This window comes from Achroia grisella, unplaced genomic scaffold (assembly GCF_030625045.1).
Source record: "Achroia grisella isolate CSIRO2021 unplaced genomic scaffold, CSIRO_AGI_Agris_v1 utg4116, whole genome shotgun sequence".
Taxonomy (NCBI): Eukaryota; Metazoa; Arthropoda; class Insecta; order Lepidoptera; family Pyralidae; genus Achroia; species Achroia grisella.
Window position 1 is genome coordinate 1,347,078 of NW_026712845.1, and position 22,961 is coordinate 1,370,038.

General features: G+C 31.7%; 1 protein-coding gene across 1 annotated transcript; it reads right to left on the bottom strand.

Annotated features, from left to right (window-relative positions):
• Positions 1–820: 820 nt before the first annotated feature.
• On the bottom strand, positions 821–12,756 carry LOC131844654 (medium-chain acyl-CoA ligase ACSF2, mitochondrial). Its single transcript, XM_059193592.1, has 12 exons — positions 12,652–12,756; positions 11,288–11,471; positions 8,445–8,573; positions 7,785–8,005; positions 6,407–6,522; positions 5,515–5,621; positions 4,839–4,966; positions 4,289–4,457; positions 3,208–3,321; positions 2,144–2,286; positions 1,403–1,544; positions 821–1,068 (listed from the first exon to the last, which is right to left on the bottom strand). Exons 1-12 carry the CDS (start codon positions 12,708–12,710, stop codon positions 841–843), a joined length of 1,740 nt encoding a protein of 579 aa, XP_059049575.1. The 5' UTR covers positions 12,711–12,756; the 3' UTR covers positions 821–840.
• Positions 12,757–22,961: the final 10,205 nt, after the last annotated feature.

The following is a 22,961-nucleotide window of genomic DNA, read 5'->3' on the forward strand; positions in this document are numbered from 1 at the left end:
AATACAAAAAATGTATCGTAGATTTTGTCTTCTATAGGAAATGGCATAATGTCTTGCTTTACCTTAATGTGAAAATGTCTATCTATATTTTTATACCAAGATTTAAAATAAAAAGAAACACGATAAGTTTGTATAGATTATCCATGTGAATGTTGTAATCTGTATTTAGTGTGTGCGATAAGGGATTTGATATTTGATAGTGTTGGATAACACTGTTATGTAAACTGCATAATGGATAATTATACTTAGTTACACAAATGTTTTCTCTGGTCGTATTATTGTCTCTAGATAACAAATGTCCATAGATAACTAGTAAAACCCCGGTTTCACATGCGTGGAGTTGTTAATTTGAAATTTTCGAAAATTCTTTTACATCATAAAATAATTACATTATATCCTACGTTGCTCATCGTTCTAGATTACTTCTAATCTAATTTTGGCCGTGTGATTAAAAAACATTTTAGATAAACAATTTTATCAGTAGTATTTTTAATGAATCTCATTATCTAATTTTGCAATATTTTCACTATTATGGTTTTGTATTTATTTTACTGAAATGCCACGTTCTTGTGATTTACATTACATTTACTCTCTGTAATTTACATTAATTATGGTAACCATTGTGAGCTATCATTTTGGACCCCTGGCGTAATTATAAGTTCGAAATGAGTCTTAATATGAAACAAGTCATGAAAATAATTGATTAAAAATTAAAAGAATTTAGGAATAAAAATAAAAACTTATGGAACATAGTGCTCTGTGTTTATATGTATCTGGTATGTATATATTGTTTATTATACATATTATTTAGTACCTTAAAAATTATGCTATCTACAATTATCACAATTTACCAGCCTCAATGATCTCTTTCAACTTATATTTCTGTATTTTCCCGGACGTCGTTTTTGGGAATTCGTCTATGACTTTCAGGATTCTGGGTATCTTAAATTTGGCCAGGTGTCCGGTGCAGTGCTGCCTCAGATCGTCCAGCGTGACAGCTGTTCCTTCGCGGACTCGTACCACAGCACACAATTCTTCACCTAACCTCTCGTCTGCAACTCCAACTATCTACAGGCATATGAAATTAAATCTTAAGTAACAAAAGTTTAAGGTCAGTACAGAGTGACAATTCCAGTAAGTCATTATTTGAAAGACAGCATTAGTGACGCTTGTAATAAATTTGTTTTAAATAAAATAAAGATTAATAATACTAAATATAATATAATTATTAAGTAAGTTAATTGTACGAATTAGAACGGAAGAAACATGTGTATATGTAGTGATGTATCATAAAATTGAGTAAATGTGTTAAATAGAATTCTTTCCATCAAATGGGACATCAGCCTAAATAAAAAAAAGTTTCTGCAAAATGTTACTGGCAGTTAGCTACTAGATTTGTTACCTGACTATCGATTATATCTGGATGCGTGTTCAGCAGGTCTTCAATCTCCTTGGGCGCGATGTTCTCGCCTCCTCTTACGATAATATCCTTCAACCGTCCCACTATCCTACCGTATCCGTCTTCGCTTATCGTAAATTTGTCACTGATGAACAATATTTAAAGTTTATTATTAACTAATAACATTTTAATAATTGAAATTAATTGCATTCGGTTGTCTCTGTACACTTCATTAGTCATCTGGGGTTAATAAATAATAATCATTATTATAATCTAACTTTTCTGACTGTATATTACTCTATTCATAATGATAACCATTATGTTAACATAATGGTTTATGTATTTATTTATTTAAGGCAACTAGGCCCATATTATTATGAATACATAAACATAAACTAACATACATATAAAATAATATTTTAAAACTAAGATATTGATATTATAGCGCCGACAAAGGATATGGCCCTTCGGTCAGTAGTCCTCCTTCATGAAGGTGGGCAGCACGTTGGTGGGGACCCGGCTACAAATGCCTTGAAACTCGCATTGTGACTCATCTTCAGATGCATCCCCCTCAATGTCATACATACAAATTTTACAAATATTATAGTGTTGGCTGATTGTAAAGATCTTTTTTTTTAAAAAGCTAGCTAGTACGAATAATTATAAGTAGGTCTACCTGTTTATTAGTGTTATTTAAAAATCTGTGTTTGGAATTGTCAGTATCAAAACAAGCGAAATACCTACCCTGTCCTAAACCATCCGTCTTCATAAAAAGCCTTTCGCGTTTTCTCAGGTTCATCCCAGTAGCCGCTCATGATGAGGTAGCCTCGAACCACTAACTCACCAGGACTGCCGAAGGGTACAGTTTTACCATTGTCGTCGACGACCTAAAGTATAAAATAAATATATGTGAACCCCTGAACGGAACGAATAAGAAATTCCCTTACGAAATAAACCCCTAGTTGTCTTAATGTTGCATACACGATACCAAAATATTTATTGTTGTGAATTAAAAATTTTGTTAAACCTTGTACTCATATATTAGGCACTGGTGACCCACCCCGGGTTTGTTTTTGTGCAATAATAATTGCTGAGAAAAAAATTTTTTAAATTTTAATTTTAAAAAATTTGTTCTCAGCCAGATATTTATATCCCCCATATAACTTACTGATAATGTATAAGTCTATAGTTGTAAATTTCTTTTTTCCTTTAAAATCAGTCGAGTATTTTATCCATTCCTGAATAGTTTAAGAGGCGCATTCTTACGATTTTACACGATTTTCCATTATTTTTTTTAAATGTTGATACGACACGAATTTCTTCTATAATAATATTCATAAGTTCATTGTGCTATACCAAGCGTTCCAACATTTTCTCACTTCTATTTTAAAAAATCCCTGCCCTTACATTTTGGAAATCTAATATATAACAAAATTCTCTCGTTGCAGTGTTTTTAACAAAACGCTAATAAAACGGCTTGACCGATTTTTATAAAATTTTGTGTGTATATTCAGTAGGTCCCAGAATAGGACGTAATCTATCTTTCATACAATTGCATAATAAGGACGGTCCACCCCAAAATTTCCTTTTGTAATTAAAATTTTTATGCTTCGGTACATAGTACATAGAACCCTATATTTTCACTCTTCTACCGTCAACCTCTATTTTTAATAATAATATTAGTACTTTAATTTATATAGCAAAGCAATCTTTGCCGGGTTAGATGGACAAATGGAAGCAACTAACTCAAGAGACATCGATAGGCAATTGCTATATCGAGTAATGAAAAAGTATTTTAAATATTTTACCTTAACTTCAACATGATCTTGTATATATCCAACAGTCTCGGAGACCAGTTCAGTGCTATCTCCTGGCAAAGACTGGAATACAGAAGCTGTAGTTTCCGTCAGTCCATACAAAGCCTGTAAAAAGTAATAAATATTATGATTTTCTTCAACAAAAATAAATCGACTTTTCTCGTGATGATGCAATATTGGACTATGATGGGTTTAGGTAATAGGATGGGATAAAAATGTAATCATTATAATTGTCAAAAAATTTAAGACTAATATAGAATAGAGAAACAAAGCAATCTGCTTGACGACTGAAATAGTTGAGACAGAAGTACCCATGCAGACGACTCTGTAATAAATCTTTTATTAAATGTATCTCTAGGTATATACATAAATCTTAAATAAGTAATGAAGAAACAAACATCTATTGTTTCTGTAATATTAGAGTGTTTGTTAACTCGTGAGGAGGATCGTGAGGCTGAAAAGGCGGGATATTTTGTTTAATCAAATGAAATAAAAAAATATTTATTCATGTTGGACATTTTAGCAGCTTAAGAAAGTTGTAACTCCCTTATCAGAAATGTATTATATATTCTAAATTTGTATTTGATATTATAGTTATTTTATTTATTTTTATTTACATTCTTGTTTTTATAACATTCATGTTACGTCAATACTATCCGAATATAATATATTTTCTCCGTATACCAAATCTTCTTACTTTTACCTATATATGAATAAAATAAAACTACAACAAAAGCTAAGTTTTTTGTAGTGATATAAGTTTTTTCTCTACCGTCCCTTTCTGTATATAGATTTAATTGTGAAGAACTGGCAAGAAACTAAACAAAATTCTGTTTTTAAAGCCAGTTTATTTAGATCTTACACTTATATAGGTGAAAAACCCGTGCATGAACAACTATTGATATGCATGTTTGTCATTTAAGTAATCGTTTAGTGCATTGTTCAATAAATATGTTTTAACATTTTCAAACTTTATTCCCTACGGAGTTAAGATGTGGAGCTTTCGCTAATGAATCGATATTATGGAGATAACAACTAAATGAAATAACAAATAAATGAATATTACAGTTACCTTAACGGATTCAGTGTTCAGATATTGTTGCATATTCTTGATAAGCTGCGGACTGCAGGGTGCGCCGGCTGCCATCGCCAACCGCAGAGGTGGTGGAGTCTCCCCTTTGATTTTCATTTGAGCCAACAAGTCTATATACATCGTGGGTGTACCCGTGATGATTGTGCATCTGTGTGTTTTTTTTAGTTATGTATATTGTCGAAAGAAAACATGGTACAAAAGCAGTACTTAATGTTAGAAATATTCTCGGCCAGTTCTCATTTTTTGGTTTAATTAACAATTTTGAATATTACTGAACGGATTTGATGAAACTTTACAGTAATATAGTTTATACATCAGAATAACATATAGGCTACAAACTTCAGGTCGGTGAAACCGCGAGTACAGCTAGTATAATATAAGTACATTTATTAGCTTTACTATCAATAACACAAGCTTTTCTTAGCTTGGAACTAGATGGCGCTGTGTGAATTATAGTACTTCAACTTAACATAGTGGTTGTCTTATTTTTTCAGAACGGCATAAAAGGTCATTCGATATTGATACTAACTTTTCGGCGAACCAAGCATTGATATTGGAATGGACGTTGTAAGTGGGTGCAGCTAAAACCAGCGTACTGCCGTGCCTTAAACCAGCCAGGGTTGTTACTATCGATCCCAGGGCGTGGAATAATGGTGCCTGTAGAAAAAATATATTATCATTTAAAGTAAAAATATGCATTTCCAGTATAGGTGACAAACGAGCTTGCGTCTCCTGATCGTAAGTGATTACCGCCGCTCATGAGGACGTGCAAAACCAGGGTAATTGCAAGTGCGTTGTCGGCCTGTTAAGAAGAAATAAGCTCTTTTCTTGAAGGTTTCGATATCGTATCAGATTGGAAATATTACTGGAAGGTGATTCCACAATGTGGTTGTGTGTGGCTAAAAGTTTATAGAAGAAAGAAGATCTACCGTATCGTAGAGGACTCCCATTCATCTAGATGATCAGGATGATATTATAGTTTCTGGATTGATATTCCTTTATTAACACTCTTTCTATCTCTGGATAATGTCGGAAATATAATTAACACGTTTTCCTTTTACATGTCCGCCAAATTTGATCTCACGACCATTACGCCTCTTGACTCCAAGATACCTGTCGCTCCTTCTTATTTTGTTGTTAGTATAGTACGCAGTTTTGAAGTGGAGAATGTTTTGAACTAAACCTTATTCTGATATTTAGCATACCTGTACACATACTCGTTGATGTTCCTCGTGGAGAGAATTCCTTTTCCCTATGAAGTACGTATTGTTGACTACGTTTATGTGTGAATCTAATGCTGCTTTTGGTTCACCTATAATGATAATTGATATACAAGTCTATAAAAAGAAAATATTCGACACAAATTCGCTTATCGATATTGAAATAATACGATTGTGAAATTATCGGAACTAGCGACCCACCCTTCTACCATCCCTAGCAAGGAATATCATATTGTTCTGCAGTAGGTATACTTTTTTTAATCTACCGCTTATTCGAAATGCTGTCTTATCGTAATGTCTGATGATCCGATGCCAATCCGATCCGAGTCCTACCATCAGAGGTCAGAATCTTGTTCGTCATTTCAATTGCATAAAAAAAAATAGTTTGGCTACACGACATACAATTGATGAACTTAGTCGCTCAAAGTGTATAAAGTAGTTTTTAGGTATATATATGTAAAATGTAGTGATTTTCTGATGCGATTTAGCTAATGGTAAATTAGTGTTATTTTAAAATTAATCCCCCAGCTGTCAATCTTAGTAGATACAACGTAATAAAGAGAACTTTATTTGCAACTTTTTACTTTACTGAAAATAAACCACATACTAAAAAATTTGTTTGCTATTCGACTTACATAAATGAAAATGGCATTTAATTCCATGCAGTGGTTTTTGCGTTATACTATACAGATTTTTAGCTTTTGTTGCTTTTAAAAAGACTAAATGTATTAAATATCAACTATTAATAAATATAGACAAGTATTATATGATATCTTTAGTCATTCATATTGATACGATTATAAGTAATTGCTTTTTTATTGAAGGCAATACTATTTTAATATTTAAAAAAAAATATTTATTAAATATATAATAATACCTGTTGTGCCAGATGTAAGGTGGATGAGACAACCATCTTCGGGTTTCACTTCTGCGCCATATTTATTGACATCATTGTTGTTATGTGTAATCAAGGAATCATATGACAAAGTACCACTGAAACCAAACAGTAATATTATTTATACAAATATATTCACACCATAAATAAATAATAATCTTATCTTCAAACGAGAATAAATTTATTTCACTTATTTTCCATGACTTGTTAGTCAACTGAATGAGTGCTAAATTCGGTTAGTTTAGCTCAATACTGGCTTCCTTCTAGAAAGCTGGCTCCTAAAACGTAGACCCCTAACCGACAATCAGATATAGTCACTGAAAATCTACCACTTCTAATCTTTTTAAGAATATATATATATATTCTAAATGACACATAATTTAACCGATAGACTTCAAAGTTGTCTACTTGTGTACATTTTCTTACCCGTTTCTGCCGCCAAGCTGCTTGCTTTATAAGGGTGAAATTACAGAGGTACGGAGTTACACATACTTATTTCTCCAGGATGGAAATTACTGGATGATGAACCTACCTTGGGCTTCGAACATATAATAAAATTCACGTAAACTTCGTTTTACCTGACCTATCTCTATGAAAAAAGGTTCTGACTTTGACTTTAAGACGTTATTTATATAAAAATCGTTATCGAAATCGCATTTCAATACAGCGGTAATAAAATAATAAGTTCACAATTAACCTTATCATTATGTTTATTAACAACTACCACAGATAACATAATATTACATACAATTACTTATGTTAACATTCAATTTCACATATTAGGGAAAACATCTTAATATCAGTTATGTAATCTATGTCTATATTTTAATAGACTTTATATTATCTTTATATCTTTTGAACTAGACACATAAAATAATATTAAAGTACCGCTTTTATTCATAACCAACTATTACATTACTAATATAAGGATGTGTATTGAAAAGAATATACCTGTTATGGTAATATTATAAAAAGGAAAATTTTCATTATTCACATTCAATATGCTCCGAAACTACTGGACCGATTTGAAAAATTCTTCTCCAAATCCATTATAATCCTACATCATCTGATGAACCACCTGATGAACATAAGCGACAGTATATTTTCAAAAACATTAGGGATCAGTTTGAAAAAAAGAATAATTCATGTGTAAAAAAAACAAAAATACCTTATATTGCATGTACTGCAGAAATATATAACAGTAGAGCTAAGTAATGTACTACAGTTTTATAGAGGACGTGAATATCGAAGGCTGTGTGTGTGTTGGTGTGTGCATTAATTTTTTAAATATCTGTTAAATATACGGCCTGTTTCTATATGTATAAAAATATATAAATTGCCATGACTCGAATATACTTACGATAGCTGTTCTTTCCCGCCATTAATAATTGAAGTTAACGTAGGAAACGCTTCAGATTTCAGAGCGCCTGGTGTAGATGTTTGCAGTTCAGGTATCATTTCTCGTAGCATGCCGTAGTAGTCTTTGTTCGGTAACTTGTCACTTATTAATATTCCCTTCAGTCCTGTTTTTTTTATACAAAAACTTAGCTCCGATTTTTCGTATACGGGATTCAGTAATACCTAAAAATATGTTAATTTATCTATATATATGTGTAGGTATAATTAATACTGTTAATCAACATAGGGTTATCAAATATGGTCTCTTTTAAAACATTGAAGTACTGGTTAATAAAAAAAAATCCAGGTTAGTGATTATGATATAACGTACGGTACCTACGTGGTCGGTCAGTGGTCGAAATTCGAAGCTATCATGGTATTTGGCGTGTGGTGTCAAATAGATGGTAGTACGTATAATGTTTGTTTATTTGATTTAAAGTATTTTTTATGCGTAATTATAAAAAAAATATTTAACATTCTGCACTCCTTCTCTATAGGTATTAAGGGTGTGCGAAATTTCATACTCCTCCATTCGCGCAATTTTCATAAAAATGGATACAAATTGTTTTGTTTCACGTATTAATAGAATGATATTGTATATTAATATTGTAACAAATCTTACTGATATGATTCCAACACGGGCCGCTGCTACGGCGGCTACGAGCCACGCAGCTGTGTTAGGACTCCACAGTCCCAATCTATCGCCCTTCTGTAGGCCCTGAGCTCGTAATGCACATCCTAAAGAGTCCGCCTGAAAAAATCAAATTAAATAATACACAAAAGTAGATTGGCCTAGATGGATTTAGGGGGAACCACGTAGAGATCAACCTGACATGGTACATAGCTAGCAGTAGGTTCATTAGTCCCCATTACTAACAACCCCATTTTAACAATAACTCATCTATTATACTATGTAGGGGGGTACTTCAGTCTCGTCTATTTCAACTGCTTCCAAACTGCTTGCTTTATAAGTTATGAACGGATATAGATTGCGATTTACCAGTGATATTCCAGGTTAATAATAATAATATCTCAAGACAATTTCTCTCAGCGCTATCTATTATAGTTCCAAGCTAAGCAGAGGTATCTTAAATGTTACTATATTGTTATGGTAGTAATAATAGTACTACGGAATGACAAGTTCACTCAACGCAAGGTAAGCGGGTTTGGAATACTTGTATTATTTAATAAGATACGTGTAGAATTGTATGTAGATAGTGAAGAATTGGCGTCGTCATGAAGCTGATAGACAGTTAGGTATTCTACTAGTATCTGATGTATCCCACAACAGATACTAGTAGAATACCTAACTGTGAGTGATATGATATTGTAGAGTGAAACGATTTATATTAACAAATTATATTGAACTAACGATGAAATATAATTTTCTTTTGGATCTGTTCTAATGCTGTTGGCCGCAGCTGGCATTATGCAGCTTCACCGAATAATAAGAGGCGAGTGCAGATCACAAAAACCCGCGAAATGAGGGGGCTCCAACTCCTGAGTTATGGTATAACAAGTTACTTCTCAGCAATAACAACATTTTAATGAACAGCAGAGTGGTTATAGTTCATTTTATGATGTTCGTGGTGTTTTCATGTGTATAGGCAATAATTGCCACTTCCCACAATTTGGGGCGGTCACAGTTATTTCTATTTCTATTATAAAGATATCTGAAAAGTGTATTCATTGTACTCTAGCAATCTGTTTAGGCTGTAGATTATATTAAAGATTTAAACGAATATACTTTCATCTGGAAAACCTATCTATTCATAATTTAAAGAAATAGTTTTAAGCTGACTGAAAAAACAAAGTTTAAAAATAATTAAATATTTTTATGAGGCAATAAATTATTAGTTTACTCATTAATATTCTTTTGATGTTGGAATCTTTAATATTCATTTGAATCTCGTTGTTATTATTTATACTGTAACTATGCAACCATAATAACTAGATGGTATCCGACACATTACTGTAGATTTACAGAAATAATTTTGATTTTTCTGGAGGCCCATATTATGAATACCTTATAGACTAACGTATATATGAATTAATTTTATAAAACTAATTAATATAATAAAAGAATATGGATATATTGAAATGGTCCGTGTGATCACGGCACAGACGACGGCAATCTGCCACGGTAGACCACACTCTTCGGCCAGTAGTCCACCTTCATGTAAGTGGGGAGCATGTTGGTAGGAACCCGGGCCAATAGGCAGTAATATCAATTATAAATTGAGAAAATCTCTTCGCTATTGCTTGAACGATAGGAAAATATTACGAAAATATGAATAAATATGAACAAACAAACAAATACATATAGATTTTTATTAAATATACAACACTAACTGTCTCTCAAGAGTTTTGGTACAGGCTACGATTTATTTATAATTGAGGTTTTTAAAATCAATTTCTTAGTGGATATTTCCTTTGAATGTCATTTCAAATTAGTGTTTGCCATTAAACTCCTACGAAATCTACTGAGTGAATTTCATGAAATTTTTGATGTATATTTTTTGTAGGTCCATGAATAGGTTGCATGCTATTTTGTTATATCCCTAAGCAAAAGGTTTTCCAGGTTAGCTACTTTATACACTAATACATATTTTTGTATAAATTAATTGCTGTTGTATAAATAAATATTACTATTTTTAAAATATTGACACAATAGAAATACTGTTTTTTGTTTGTGAAATAAACTATATATAAGCATTTTTGAATAGTCAAATAATATTTTTTGGTTTCTACCACTCATTTGGTAAGCAAATTCACAAGAAGAACTATCAAGAAATTTGCGTATTGCTCTTTTGAATAAATGTTGTTTATCGTTTACAACTATAATGAACTTATGTAATATTGATTCTATCTTGCCCCTTCTTCTAGTCATCTTGTCAAGTGTTTACTCACTAGAAGAATGGGCAAGATTCCTGCGTATTGCTCTTTTAACTAAATGTTGTTTATCTATGCATATAAATAAAATTGGAGTGTCTGTTTGTAATATTGAAATGACCGTTTTTTACTACATGCATATGAATATAAATAGGGTACATAGACCAAAATAACATTTTTCAGAATTTTTGTCTTTCTGTCTGTTAGTTCCGACTAATCTCTGAAATGGCTGAACCGATTTTGACGGGACTTTTTTTTGGCTGGTGATATAATAAGGAGTAACTTAGGCTACTTTTATTTTAGAAAAGTAAAGTTTAATAAGTTTATAAATATAATTATACCATGTGCGCTGTAGCATGGTGCGGGTGACAGTTTAATTAACGTTTCGTTTCACTATTAAAATTTGCCGCGATTACAAATTATGACTTAGTATTTCAGCTGTACACATTGGTAATATATTATATCATTAATAACTTAAATGTAGCAATTGTTAAATGTAAAATTAGTAACTGTCAGTCGCACCACGCTACAGCGCACACAGAACATATTTATATCATAGTTTAGTGTAATTACCTGATTTAACAATTGTTCATATGTTATAGTAACATTTTCGTGGACTGACCGTATGGCTACTCTTCCGGGGTATTTGTGCGCAGTCTCCGCCAGCACGTCTCCAAATGTCGCAATAGTCAGCGGTTCAGTTCCCGGGTTGTTCAGATAGCTGTCCTTAACACCTGATTGGATTTGACGGACTGCCCTAAAACACAAGAACATGTATTTATTTTTAAATTAATTGACGGCCTCGATGATTTATCTGTTTAGCACACTGCTTCCTTCCGATGGTCGCGGGTTCGATTGCACGGTGCAATAATGTATGTATAAATATGTGTGATTGTTTGTATCGGTTGTAGAGTTCTAAATACATAAGGTAAATATGTTTTAATTTGAATTTTCATGCATGTTATTTGAATTTTCATAAAGAACAAATATCTGAATGCAAAACTAAGTTTGTTTATAGCGATTTCTCTCAAAGAAATAATTATGATAGGCATATAGCACAGACACCGGATATCATTGCACTGCTGCAGACTTGGAGGTGGACATATATATATATATATATATGAATTGAGCAGTCTGTATTACTAATATTGCTTATAACTTGTTTATTGACATAATATGACGGTATCTGTGGTGTAGCGGTTTAGCACACCGCTTTACTTCTGAAGGTCGCGGGTTCCATTCCCCACACGGCACAAATATTTGTATTCGTGAGTATGATTATTTGTATAGGTCTGAGTTTTACTATGTATATTTAAAAAAAGTATGTGTATTTCTAACAGTCATCAAGTGCCCATAACAAGGTCTGCTTAGCTTGGGTCTAGATGGCGCTGTGTAAATTGTCCAGAAATATTATATTATGATATGAAATAATAACCGCATCATAATCGATCTATTTGTTTAAGAAGCTACGATGCTACAGACAAACACACAAGCACATCCTACTTTTACTTATTTTTGAATCGGGGATTCGAAATAAGAAAAGAAAACAAAATAAGCAGACATACATCTCTACATGCATACTTAAGTTAAGAAATAATGAAAGAATAGATAAAAAGATTAGAAAAATATATATTTATTAGAAGTTAGATACAGTAACAAATGACGTATCCATCAGGCAGGAGTTGACCTTCAGCCGCTCCATAAGTCCCTCCGCGCTCTGGAGTGCCAGCTGCACTCACCCCCTATCGTTCGGTAAAGCTGCAAAGGCCAGCTGCGACCAACAGCATTAGAATAGTTCGGAAAAAACTAACAAATAATAGGTTATGAAAATAATATCACGAATATGAACATATTACATATTTTCATTTAGTGAAAATATTTTTTAAATATGATTAATAGAATATATCTATTTTTTATTCGTAGATATGTAGACTTACCTCAATTTCTTTGAGTAATTCACATTTTTAACACTAAATGCAATTCTTAAACTCCACATTGTAGTAGTGTATGCGTCTGCGCACAATATGAGTATGAATGATAGCGCGGTCCGTCATAGCAATGACAATGATATCTCGCCAGTTATCTGTACCCCACTACAGTTACTACACCAACAATTAAAACAACTACGTATTCATTTACTATACGTAATTTATATTGATACTAGCCGGGCCGCAAACGTTGTTGCTTATTTGTGTTCGTTTTTACAAATTTATATCCGAATAAAAATTGGGGTTGGTTATAGAAGTTTGAAAATGTAGGGTTGTATGTATTATTTAATGTCACTTTATAAAAAATAAAAAATAAATTAAATGCTGATTTATCAACTGAATAGCATATAAAATTTCATAAAAACTATCTAAGCGATATTTATATATTAAATATATGTACTCTACTTTTGACTACCGATTGACTGATTTATCAACAGACTATCTAAGCGTAATTAGTTAATTAATAAATGAGGAAAACTATCATATCACGATGTCGATAGTGTAGCGGTTTAGCACACCGCTTTGCATCCGATGGTCGCGTGTTCGATTCCTCGCACGATACCCAACATTTGTATTCATGAGTATGATTGTTTGTATTAGTCTGGGTGTTTTATATGAATTATAAATTATAATCCATGATTATAGAAATAAAGAGAATCTTGGCATTTCTACTAAGATTGCGTTTATGATGTGAACATTTATTTACTAATAACTTATTTTTTTTAATACTATGTGAGTACTACACGTTGACTAATATCAATATTAAAGTTTTCAAATAAACCTTATGTTTATATGAACTCTTACTAATAAAACATACGAGTATTGGGCAAGCAGATATTTTATAGAGCGGTATTATATATGTGATATATAAAAAAAACCAAATGCAGTACTGTATTTTCTTTAAATGCACTAGAAACTTAAATGTAATTAATATACATGGTCAGTTAAAGATTTGTTTCGAGTAGTTACCGACAACATAGAGGAAAATATACATAGAGAGAACATAGAGTCTTTAACGTAAAGGAAAATCATGTGATTTATTATTATTAATATTTATATATTCGTATGTAGTTAGAGGTATTTATTAATCGAACAAATATATCTACAACAACGAGTGCTAAACAAGATATTAAAACAAAAAAATGGGCACTTTTTTTAAATAACAATAATAAATATCACGGTTATAACTGTTAATAATTAAGAGTGGAAGAAATTAATTCTTTCTCACTATGCAACTAAGACCACCGTCTTACTATCTCTGTGACATTCCATCTGTTAGTTGTAGTACATAAGTTAATGCTGATTCTGTTGAAGTTTAGGAATGTTTAGTACTGTACAGGTATAAGCTATGTTGTACAATTTTTCTTTTACTTCAATTGTCTACCATGTCATTGTAAATATATCTATCTAGTTCTCAATCATTAATTTACTGATTTAATTCAATTTTCAATCATTAAATTACTAATCCCTTTTCTCTTACCCAAGATACATTTATATTGCTTTCATTTGCGGTTTTATTACGATATCATCAATTTGCTTCACATAAGTCGTTCGAAAATAACGACCTTATTCCAGAAGCTAGCATGTTTATTTATCAACCATATTATTAGAGTTCAGTTGCAGTGTAACTGCGCTATAAAATATCGCTACAACAAAATTTCAGTTTACTTAAACTCTGCTCTGCATTTAGTAGCCCAGGTCATGTTCCAAGAGTTACACCATGGTCAAGCCTTCGTATTCTTTCAATATCTGATCTTGAATCGAGGCCGCCTCCCCTGCGGAAGTGGCGCGTGGCGCGCACGCGACTACCCCCAGCTGCCTCCCCTGAAACCCCCTCTCCTGGACGCCCCCTGTGACAAAACATGCAAATTCGCCCGACCTCCTAAGACCGTGATATAGATCGTGAAAATGCGTTCGAAACGTGTTTTTCCGCCTGCCGACTGCGTTGAGAATGAACCTGATGGGTTGGAAGGTCGGGGTTGTCGTCCTTCCATCATTTGTTATAATGATTGGTTCAACATAGGAATGGTGCCCTTGAAAAAAGTGTTTTTTTAAGTGTAATGCAATATTCTTTATACCGTAAATAGGGAATATTTGTTTCTAAATCTATGTAAATACAGCGAGAGTTTGTATAAAGACGTCTATAATGAATTTTACAAATAATAATAATAACCCAAGACAATTACTTATGTTATATGACTATTTTAATATACATATAAAATAATAATAACAATAATAATAAAAATTACCCTGGATAATCCACAGCGCCAAGGCAAGCACAGCTGGTGTTTTTGTGTAGACCGATAACTGGTAACTGATACGAACACTTGCAGTATTTTTTTAAATGTAGACAAAACACCCCAAACATAAAACCATACTCATGAATAGAAATACTTATAACGTGCGAGGAATCGAACTCGCGACTATAGAACGTAAAGCTGCAGTACTTCCAATTTACCACATGAGAGCAACCATCACACGGTCCCCTGGAAATCATCGAGGGTAAGATCTTATCGATTCGCCACGAGGAACTAACTGACATAATTTTATGCTCATCCTATCATCCTCTACTGGTCCACTGTTGGTGTATATCGTATTTCGATTTTTTTTATGGATGATAATGGAATAGCACCATTTCATTATCATCCATAAAAAACGGTACCTTTAGAACAATTTTTTTTAAATTGTTATATTTTTTTGATAATCTTTTAAATTATAATACATATACTATTCCAAATATTATAAATACTATTCCAAATGTAGAATTTTGAAAACTACATTGTATAATCAAGCTCACGAACTAATTTCAAAACCTTCACCTTTCAGGAAAACGTTGCTGAATGACTGTAATTTGGTAAGGTTTAACCACGGTGGAGTGAGATACCGTAGCTTTTTGGTCAGTAATACACTTGCAATAAAGGAGTTTCTGCTGCATCTACATATTACATAGATAAAGCAATCGCTTACCATCAGAGCTCGTGACTATTCATTAAATACCTGTACCTATTTAAGTAACAGAATGGTATTTTCGTAAGGGTTCATAGTTTTTCCGTGAGTACTTGGAATAGAATAGAATAGAATAGAATGCCATGATCAAGGTTTAGTAAAGCACTAAAACCTGTTTATATATATAAATATCAATTACCATGATTTAATCGACATACTCGGTACATCCGGGAGTAATATATAGTATAGTCAAAGTGTATTTTATTGTATAAGTATATTAGATAAAAAGCTTGATTATTCCCAATTTACATATGTTTGCAAAACTCCTGTTGGGGCTTGTTATGTATGTGGGCATATGGGCGACGATTCTAATTTAACATGAGGTTTAATTTCAACTTGTTTCTAAGCAGTTAAAAGTCAACATTAAGAAAGAAAGTTATCTCTGTATCTGAACAATGAGTTTGTATACTAAGTACTGGACTTTACCGATGAATAATCAAATGTTCCACTGAATTTATTATCTTTATTACATTAATATGGTTTTTGTTTATAATTATATAAATAAATTAAAATAATAATAATCAAGTCGACTTTTAATTGGACAACTGTAGCTTATTATTAACATTTTTGTTTATCTTACTTATAAAAAATTTGATACGTATATTTTCGAATACCCAAATAGATAAGTACAGGCTACATCACGAATTGAACTATAAAATATGCATATACTTTTTGTATTACAGAAATCTTAAATTTAAATAAATAATACACTGTATTGATTACGATTATACCAGATTATTGATGTAGGATTATACCAGATACTCGTAGTTGTGATCATATCTTGTTTTATTTTCTTTATTAACTATTTCAAAATTGTTATTTCAATTAATAAGATCTGGTAATATATTTATTTATTAACGTTTAAAAAAAACATAAGAATACATAAGATTGTTATCAGATCATTATCATATCAGTAATCTGCGATTAAAGGGAGCGCTCCCTAAAACAAAAGTAAAATGGGTCAATGCATGAGACATTCTGAGACGTCGTTCGAAGTTTGTTTTGTAAATCTAGCACCGCGCAAAGTCGCCTTTATATATTCGTATCATGCAAGAAATCGGCTGGTGCTACGCAACCGTGCCGCAGTCATGCTCCGTCCGCCTAGCGAGCAACATTCGCCAGGCATGACATCCCGACCCAGTGTAGTGGTATAGGACTGTGACCAGTGAGTAGATGCAGTGAGGATGTCTCAGGCTCCCGGCGGCAAGAAGGGCGGGAAAGGGCCCCCCAAGAAAGCGGCCGACGAGGAGAAAACTGCGCCGGCCAAAGCAGCCGAAGACAAAGATGAGACATCCTCTAACAATGGAGATAAGAAAGAAGTTAAGGAGGGAAATGGTGAGCTGGTCCCCAAACCGCCCAGCGCTGGGATTAATATGCGGGAAGTGGCCAGCAAGATCCTGGTGCTGGCGCAGAAGGGCGAGTGGTCAGCGGTGGAGCAAACGCTCAAGGTGCTGGAGAAACTGGTCGCTGCTGGTGGTGAAGACTCAGTCACTGTGCCCATGGCGGGAATCTTAGATCCGGTAATTATTCTTTATTTGTGACTTAATCAGTTCACGACATATTGGGTCAAGCGTGACTTGAAAAATGTTATTAAGTTTTATGGGTGTGCGCCGAGGTTTCGTTGGAATTCTCTATTTATGTATTTGTTACTTTTTTAGGTAATTAATAACTCCGTCTTGATATAGATTACGACGAAATAAGGTTGTTTAAAGTGTCGGTATGTGTGTTCTTAAACTGGTTACTCATATTGCCTGCGAATTATATATAGATATGGGACCTCATTTTCTTCAGGTTTTCTTGACCAGTAAAATAAGGGTGTATTCGAAAATAATATATTTACAAGAAAAACAGCGTTGATCTTACTGATACACTCGAAAAATGGAGAAATTAACAAAAGCAATATAGATGATAAATCACGGTGATTTTTTATAGTAGCATTATTTTTAAATTTGTCCCAAGGGTAATTAATTATAAAGATTATTTGATTTGTATTATAAAAGTGTGTAAATTTGCAATTACCGATTGCACGTTATTTGTATGTGATTTTAATTTCACTATTTCTTTTTTTCATTCTTTCGTTGACATCACTATATTTGTATTTAATATGAGTACTCATATCTAGACATAGTACTTAAGATTTAGCAGAAAAATATTTTACTTTGAAGGAATCATGGGACAACTCTTCTTATCTCACGGGAATGTGACATCATTCAGAAAAACTACATTGATGTCGATTCAAAACTATATTCGTTACTTTATCATGATAATATACACTTTAATATATTTTTAATTTAAATGCAATTTCAGCAGTAGATAGAGTGATTCAAGAAGAATGTTTATATGTATAATACGGACATGTTATGTTCACAACAGGCTGAGAAATTAAAAAAATTGTAATGCACCCGTGCGAAGTCAGAACGGGTCACTAAATCTTATAAACTCACAGAGTTACGATCACCCGAGAAAAGCCTGTGTGGGTTACTTGTATTACATATTCTGGGTCCATTTAGTTTTCATCTACCGGCAATGGAAATCATGATTAACAAACTACATTAATCCGATAGATATGCGTAAGCTCACCTCCTGTCATGTGACTTCAAATACACCGCGAGATAACAGTTCCCATAGTAATCCTCTCCATTTCACATTTGTTTTGTTATTGAAAATATTTCCATTCATTTCGACAATCGCTCAAAGGTTCAGCGTGGTCATTCAGCGAAGTAATTCTGCCAGCACTTTCACAGGGGCCAAACAATTTACGTCAATTATTAGTTTAAATTTTTAGATTTTATTTTCATTTTTAAATTATTAATTATTTACTGAATATTAAATTAAATCCAACTTTGATTAATATAACAATATGAAAACCACAATTTTGATAAATATAACACCTGCATCTTTCTTCCATTAATATTTTATTGTATAATAAAATTACGTTTTCTAGTGAAGGGGCATTTATGTGTCGATAAATTTAAAACGATAAAGAATGATGAAAAAGAATTTATGAAAGTACAAATTTTCATTGAATGGTCTATATTGTCAGAATGTAGTCCATTTAATGTAGTGTAATTATTTTATGCGTTAAAGTTAATACTACACATATATAAATATATGTATTATACGTATAGTTTATAATATATTTCGTTGGACATTCATGTGGTATAGTAATAATGTATAAAATATTCTGTAATGTTTATATACTACTTGTAATTGAACTTGTTTGGGTCTACGAAGGTATAAAAAAAATTCTTATATAATATTTTTTACCAAAATTCACGCGGACAGGACTGCGGAATATTACTAGTATTTTATTCAAAATTCCAAAAAAATCTATATGAGAAATATTGAGTTCATATAATTATACTGTTATAATTTATAGATAGCTTAACTTATAAAGATTTATTTAGTAGAATTCCGAAAAATTCTACAAAATAAAATAAAATAAGATGTCTAGTAATTTTGCTATTAGAAAATTACTTTGTTTTATATATACCATCGGGATTAATAGCTAGTACAAGTACCAATACAATGCACAAAATTGCTATCACTACACTTTACTACAAACTAGTTTTTATATTCTACTAGCTGTGTCTGTAACTTAGTCTGTGTGGAATAGCGACCTTGGCCAAATAAAGAAAAACATTAATAGACCCAAAAGACTAAGAAAAAGTTACATCGTTCTAACTTCAAAAATGACAAATTTACATACAAACTTTCATTCCCTATTTTACTTTACCCCTTAAGGGTAAAATTCTAAACAACTTTGAGTGTCATATTTATTTATTATTAATTAACGGCCTAAAAAATAGGTTTCAAGCTTCTAGCTTTAAGAATGACGATACTTCTATACAACTTTTCATCTTCTCTTTCAATCCCTTACAACCCAAAAAGACATAGGCTCTAGAATATCTATGTACCAATTGTCATATAAAATTAGTTTAGTAATTTTGGCCTGAAAGTGCGACAAACAGACAGATAAAGTTACTATATATATACATATATATTAGCGAGTAAGGATGCTGTTCTACAGCATTAATAAAAAACCATAGGTACATAAAAATCAATTTAAAAACCTGACAAAAACCATGACATATTGAATAATGATATTGAATATTATTTATACGTTTATTAATATTTATTATAAAAAATATATTAATTACACTTGTACTAAACTTTTCCGTACAAAAACATCACAAGGTAATATATTTTATTATGTTATTGAATCAAAGATTACGCTAAAAGCTTGTATATCACACGAAGTAATTGATGTTTTTCCATTAACATCAAAAACGCATCTCATTATCAGCATGAAGTTGTCCGATAATGAAAAACTACATATCGAGTTTGTTTATTTTTATTATAGGCTCTTAATAGAATAATATTAAATAAAACTAGTTAGAACCGGATGTGATTACGAAGAGTTTTTATTCGGAATAATTTCAAACGTCATACTATTTAAATAGTTTCGTCATTTGGAAGTTTAATAGTTTCTAATACAAATTAAAAGTACATAAGAAATATACAGAAGCATTATTTACTATATTATTATTATATTATTTTTTATTACTATATTATTTTTTTTAGTTACGATTTTCATTTTATGCGTATAATATTTTTAATCATATACGTATGTTACGTATGTAATAATTATAAATAGTTTCAAGTAATATTCATAAATAGTATTCTAAAAAATATACTTAAACTTTGTCCTCTAATTAGGGAATAACTCAACAAACTCTCAACTGTAACTAGATGAAGTGAACTATAAGCGCAGTGACAAAAAGTTAACCTGGATAAACAACCGAAAATGTCTAATATAAATAAACAATTTTGTCTTACAAAAATCTTACCCACAGATTGCAAATGTCAAACATATATACTATATGAACGTTATATACTGTTTTAAATTCGTCGCGGTCATTATTTATATGTATAATTAGTAAAAATCACGGGATATTACCACGTTTCATTTTTATTGAGTTCCGATATTTCGGCAGTGTTTATGGGCAAACTGTTTACTCAAAACGTGGTAAGATCCCGTGATTTTTACTAATTATACGTATGTGAACTTATATTATTTATTTATTTGCATTCTATAATATTGCAATAAGAGTTATTGTTATAATAGCACTATGGACCCTGATGGACTAGCAAGTAACGATGAAAAACAGTGGCTTTAAGAGACTTTAATTTAATTATTTTTTACAATATTTTTTCTGTTTTAAGTGTATATATATATTGTATTGATTCTGTTATTTAATTTCATTTAAAGACTGATTAAAAATAATAATAAAAATAAATACATATCTACCACAATTTTATGTCACTTTAAAGAAGTAGCTAATCGAACTGGACGGTTAGTGATACAAAAAATATAAAGTGCCTGAAAGCGTTTATCAAAGACAAACACTTATATATTTTGGTATTAGGTATAAGGTAAAATATGTTTCAGTTAAATACCATGAGGTAGTAACATCTAGCAGCTTATACCGGTTTTGCCTGAGTTTTACAATATAATGTTTTCCAAGCAGTTTGGTTTGTAACAAGTATTTCGGTTGATAAGGTAGTGAAATTATATGGTGCCTTTTATATAGGCGACGGTTAGTATTTATTTAACATGGCCCGTCAGTTTCTTTGCTATTTCAATTTAAAGTCGTCGGTGTTCTAGCGGTTTAGCGCACTGCACTTCCGATGATTGCAGGTTCGATTCCTCATATGGTCCAAACATTTGTAATCATGAGTATGATTGTTTGTATTGGTCTGGGTCTTTTCTATGTATAATATGTATGTATTAAAAAAAAGTATTTACATCTGATGTTCGGTATACATAACACAAGCTCTGCTTAGCTTGAGACTAGGTGGCGCTGTGTGAATTGCCCCGAGATATTATTATAATTAGAATTACGTAAATAATAAAAACTATACAAAAACTCATAAAAACCTCTATCTTTATAATCTTAATGGATAACAAAGATGAAACTAACAGAAAAACGTAGACAAATTATATCGAGACAAAAAAATAGTAGTGTTTAAAAATACACTGGATATTGGTGAGCGTGTTCTAGACAATTTTTAGGCATTGTACATATAACTATTAGCGATCTATCCTATAGCGATAACAAAACAAATCATTTGAATATCGTCACTTACAATTCATTCATGTTTATATACTGTTACGATTTGTCTAAATGTTAAATGTAATTAGCGTTTTCGAATTCTTCGATTACAGTTCATCATATTTTTTTTTTCCAAAAGTAAGGCTTCTCTAAAATATTTAAATTAGAAAATATCTTACCGATCTTTTCATATATATGAAAGGTTAGTCGGTCTAAGCACAGTACTAACTATAATATTCAAATGTTTCATATTTGTCTAATTCTGTAGTGTCACTGTATTCTAAAAACTGACACTATTCTGAATATCTGAATTTCGTTAATTTCTTTCAAAAACAATAAGTTGCCGTCAAGAATCTTCTCGTGTGGTAATAATAATATAATTACGTATATATACAATAGAAATAAATCTTTCTTAACGATTTGCAATGCGCAAGTGACAGACGTGCTTTTTCAGGCGTTCATTGGTTACGATAACCGTTTACCATCAGATGGGCCGATGCCTGTTGATTGTTTGCCACCATTATAGTTTAAAAAAGTAACCCATCTAGCCAACATAGTAATAATGTAGGGGAGTTACCCCTATTGTCTACAATGTCACGGACATCACCTAATAATGTGATGCTCGATGACCTTCCTGAGGATTAAGATTTTATAGCTCCGAATCATATTTGCTGCCATATCTATTAACCCTTCAATCAAAACACATCTTACGAAGCTACTTTGAGTTTAACTGAAATGGGTGCGACAGACTTATAAAGATAATATAATATATAAGTTGTTTACTGACATGATATGGATGTAATCTAACATATAATAGATAGATAGATAGAAGACGAATTTGTGCAGTTTAAGTTATATTATATGATGAAACCAACAATTGGAAATTCTTTGAACAGCAATTTGGACTATAATAACTAGCAAAATTAGCATAAATAATATAATATTCCTGAGTAATTCACACAGAGCCATCTAGTCCAAATCAAAGCGCAATATATATCAAACTAAATCAAATAAAAAACTATTTATTCATGTAGGACATTTTAGCCTCCTTTGATCGTTAAATTTTTTGTATTAATAATTTTTCCCTACCTTACATAATAGATTTAGCAAACACCAAAATAATTATATTCATGAATA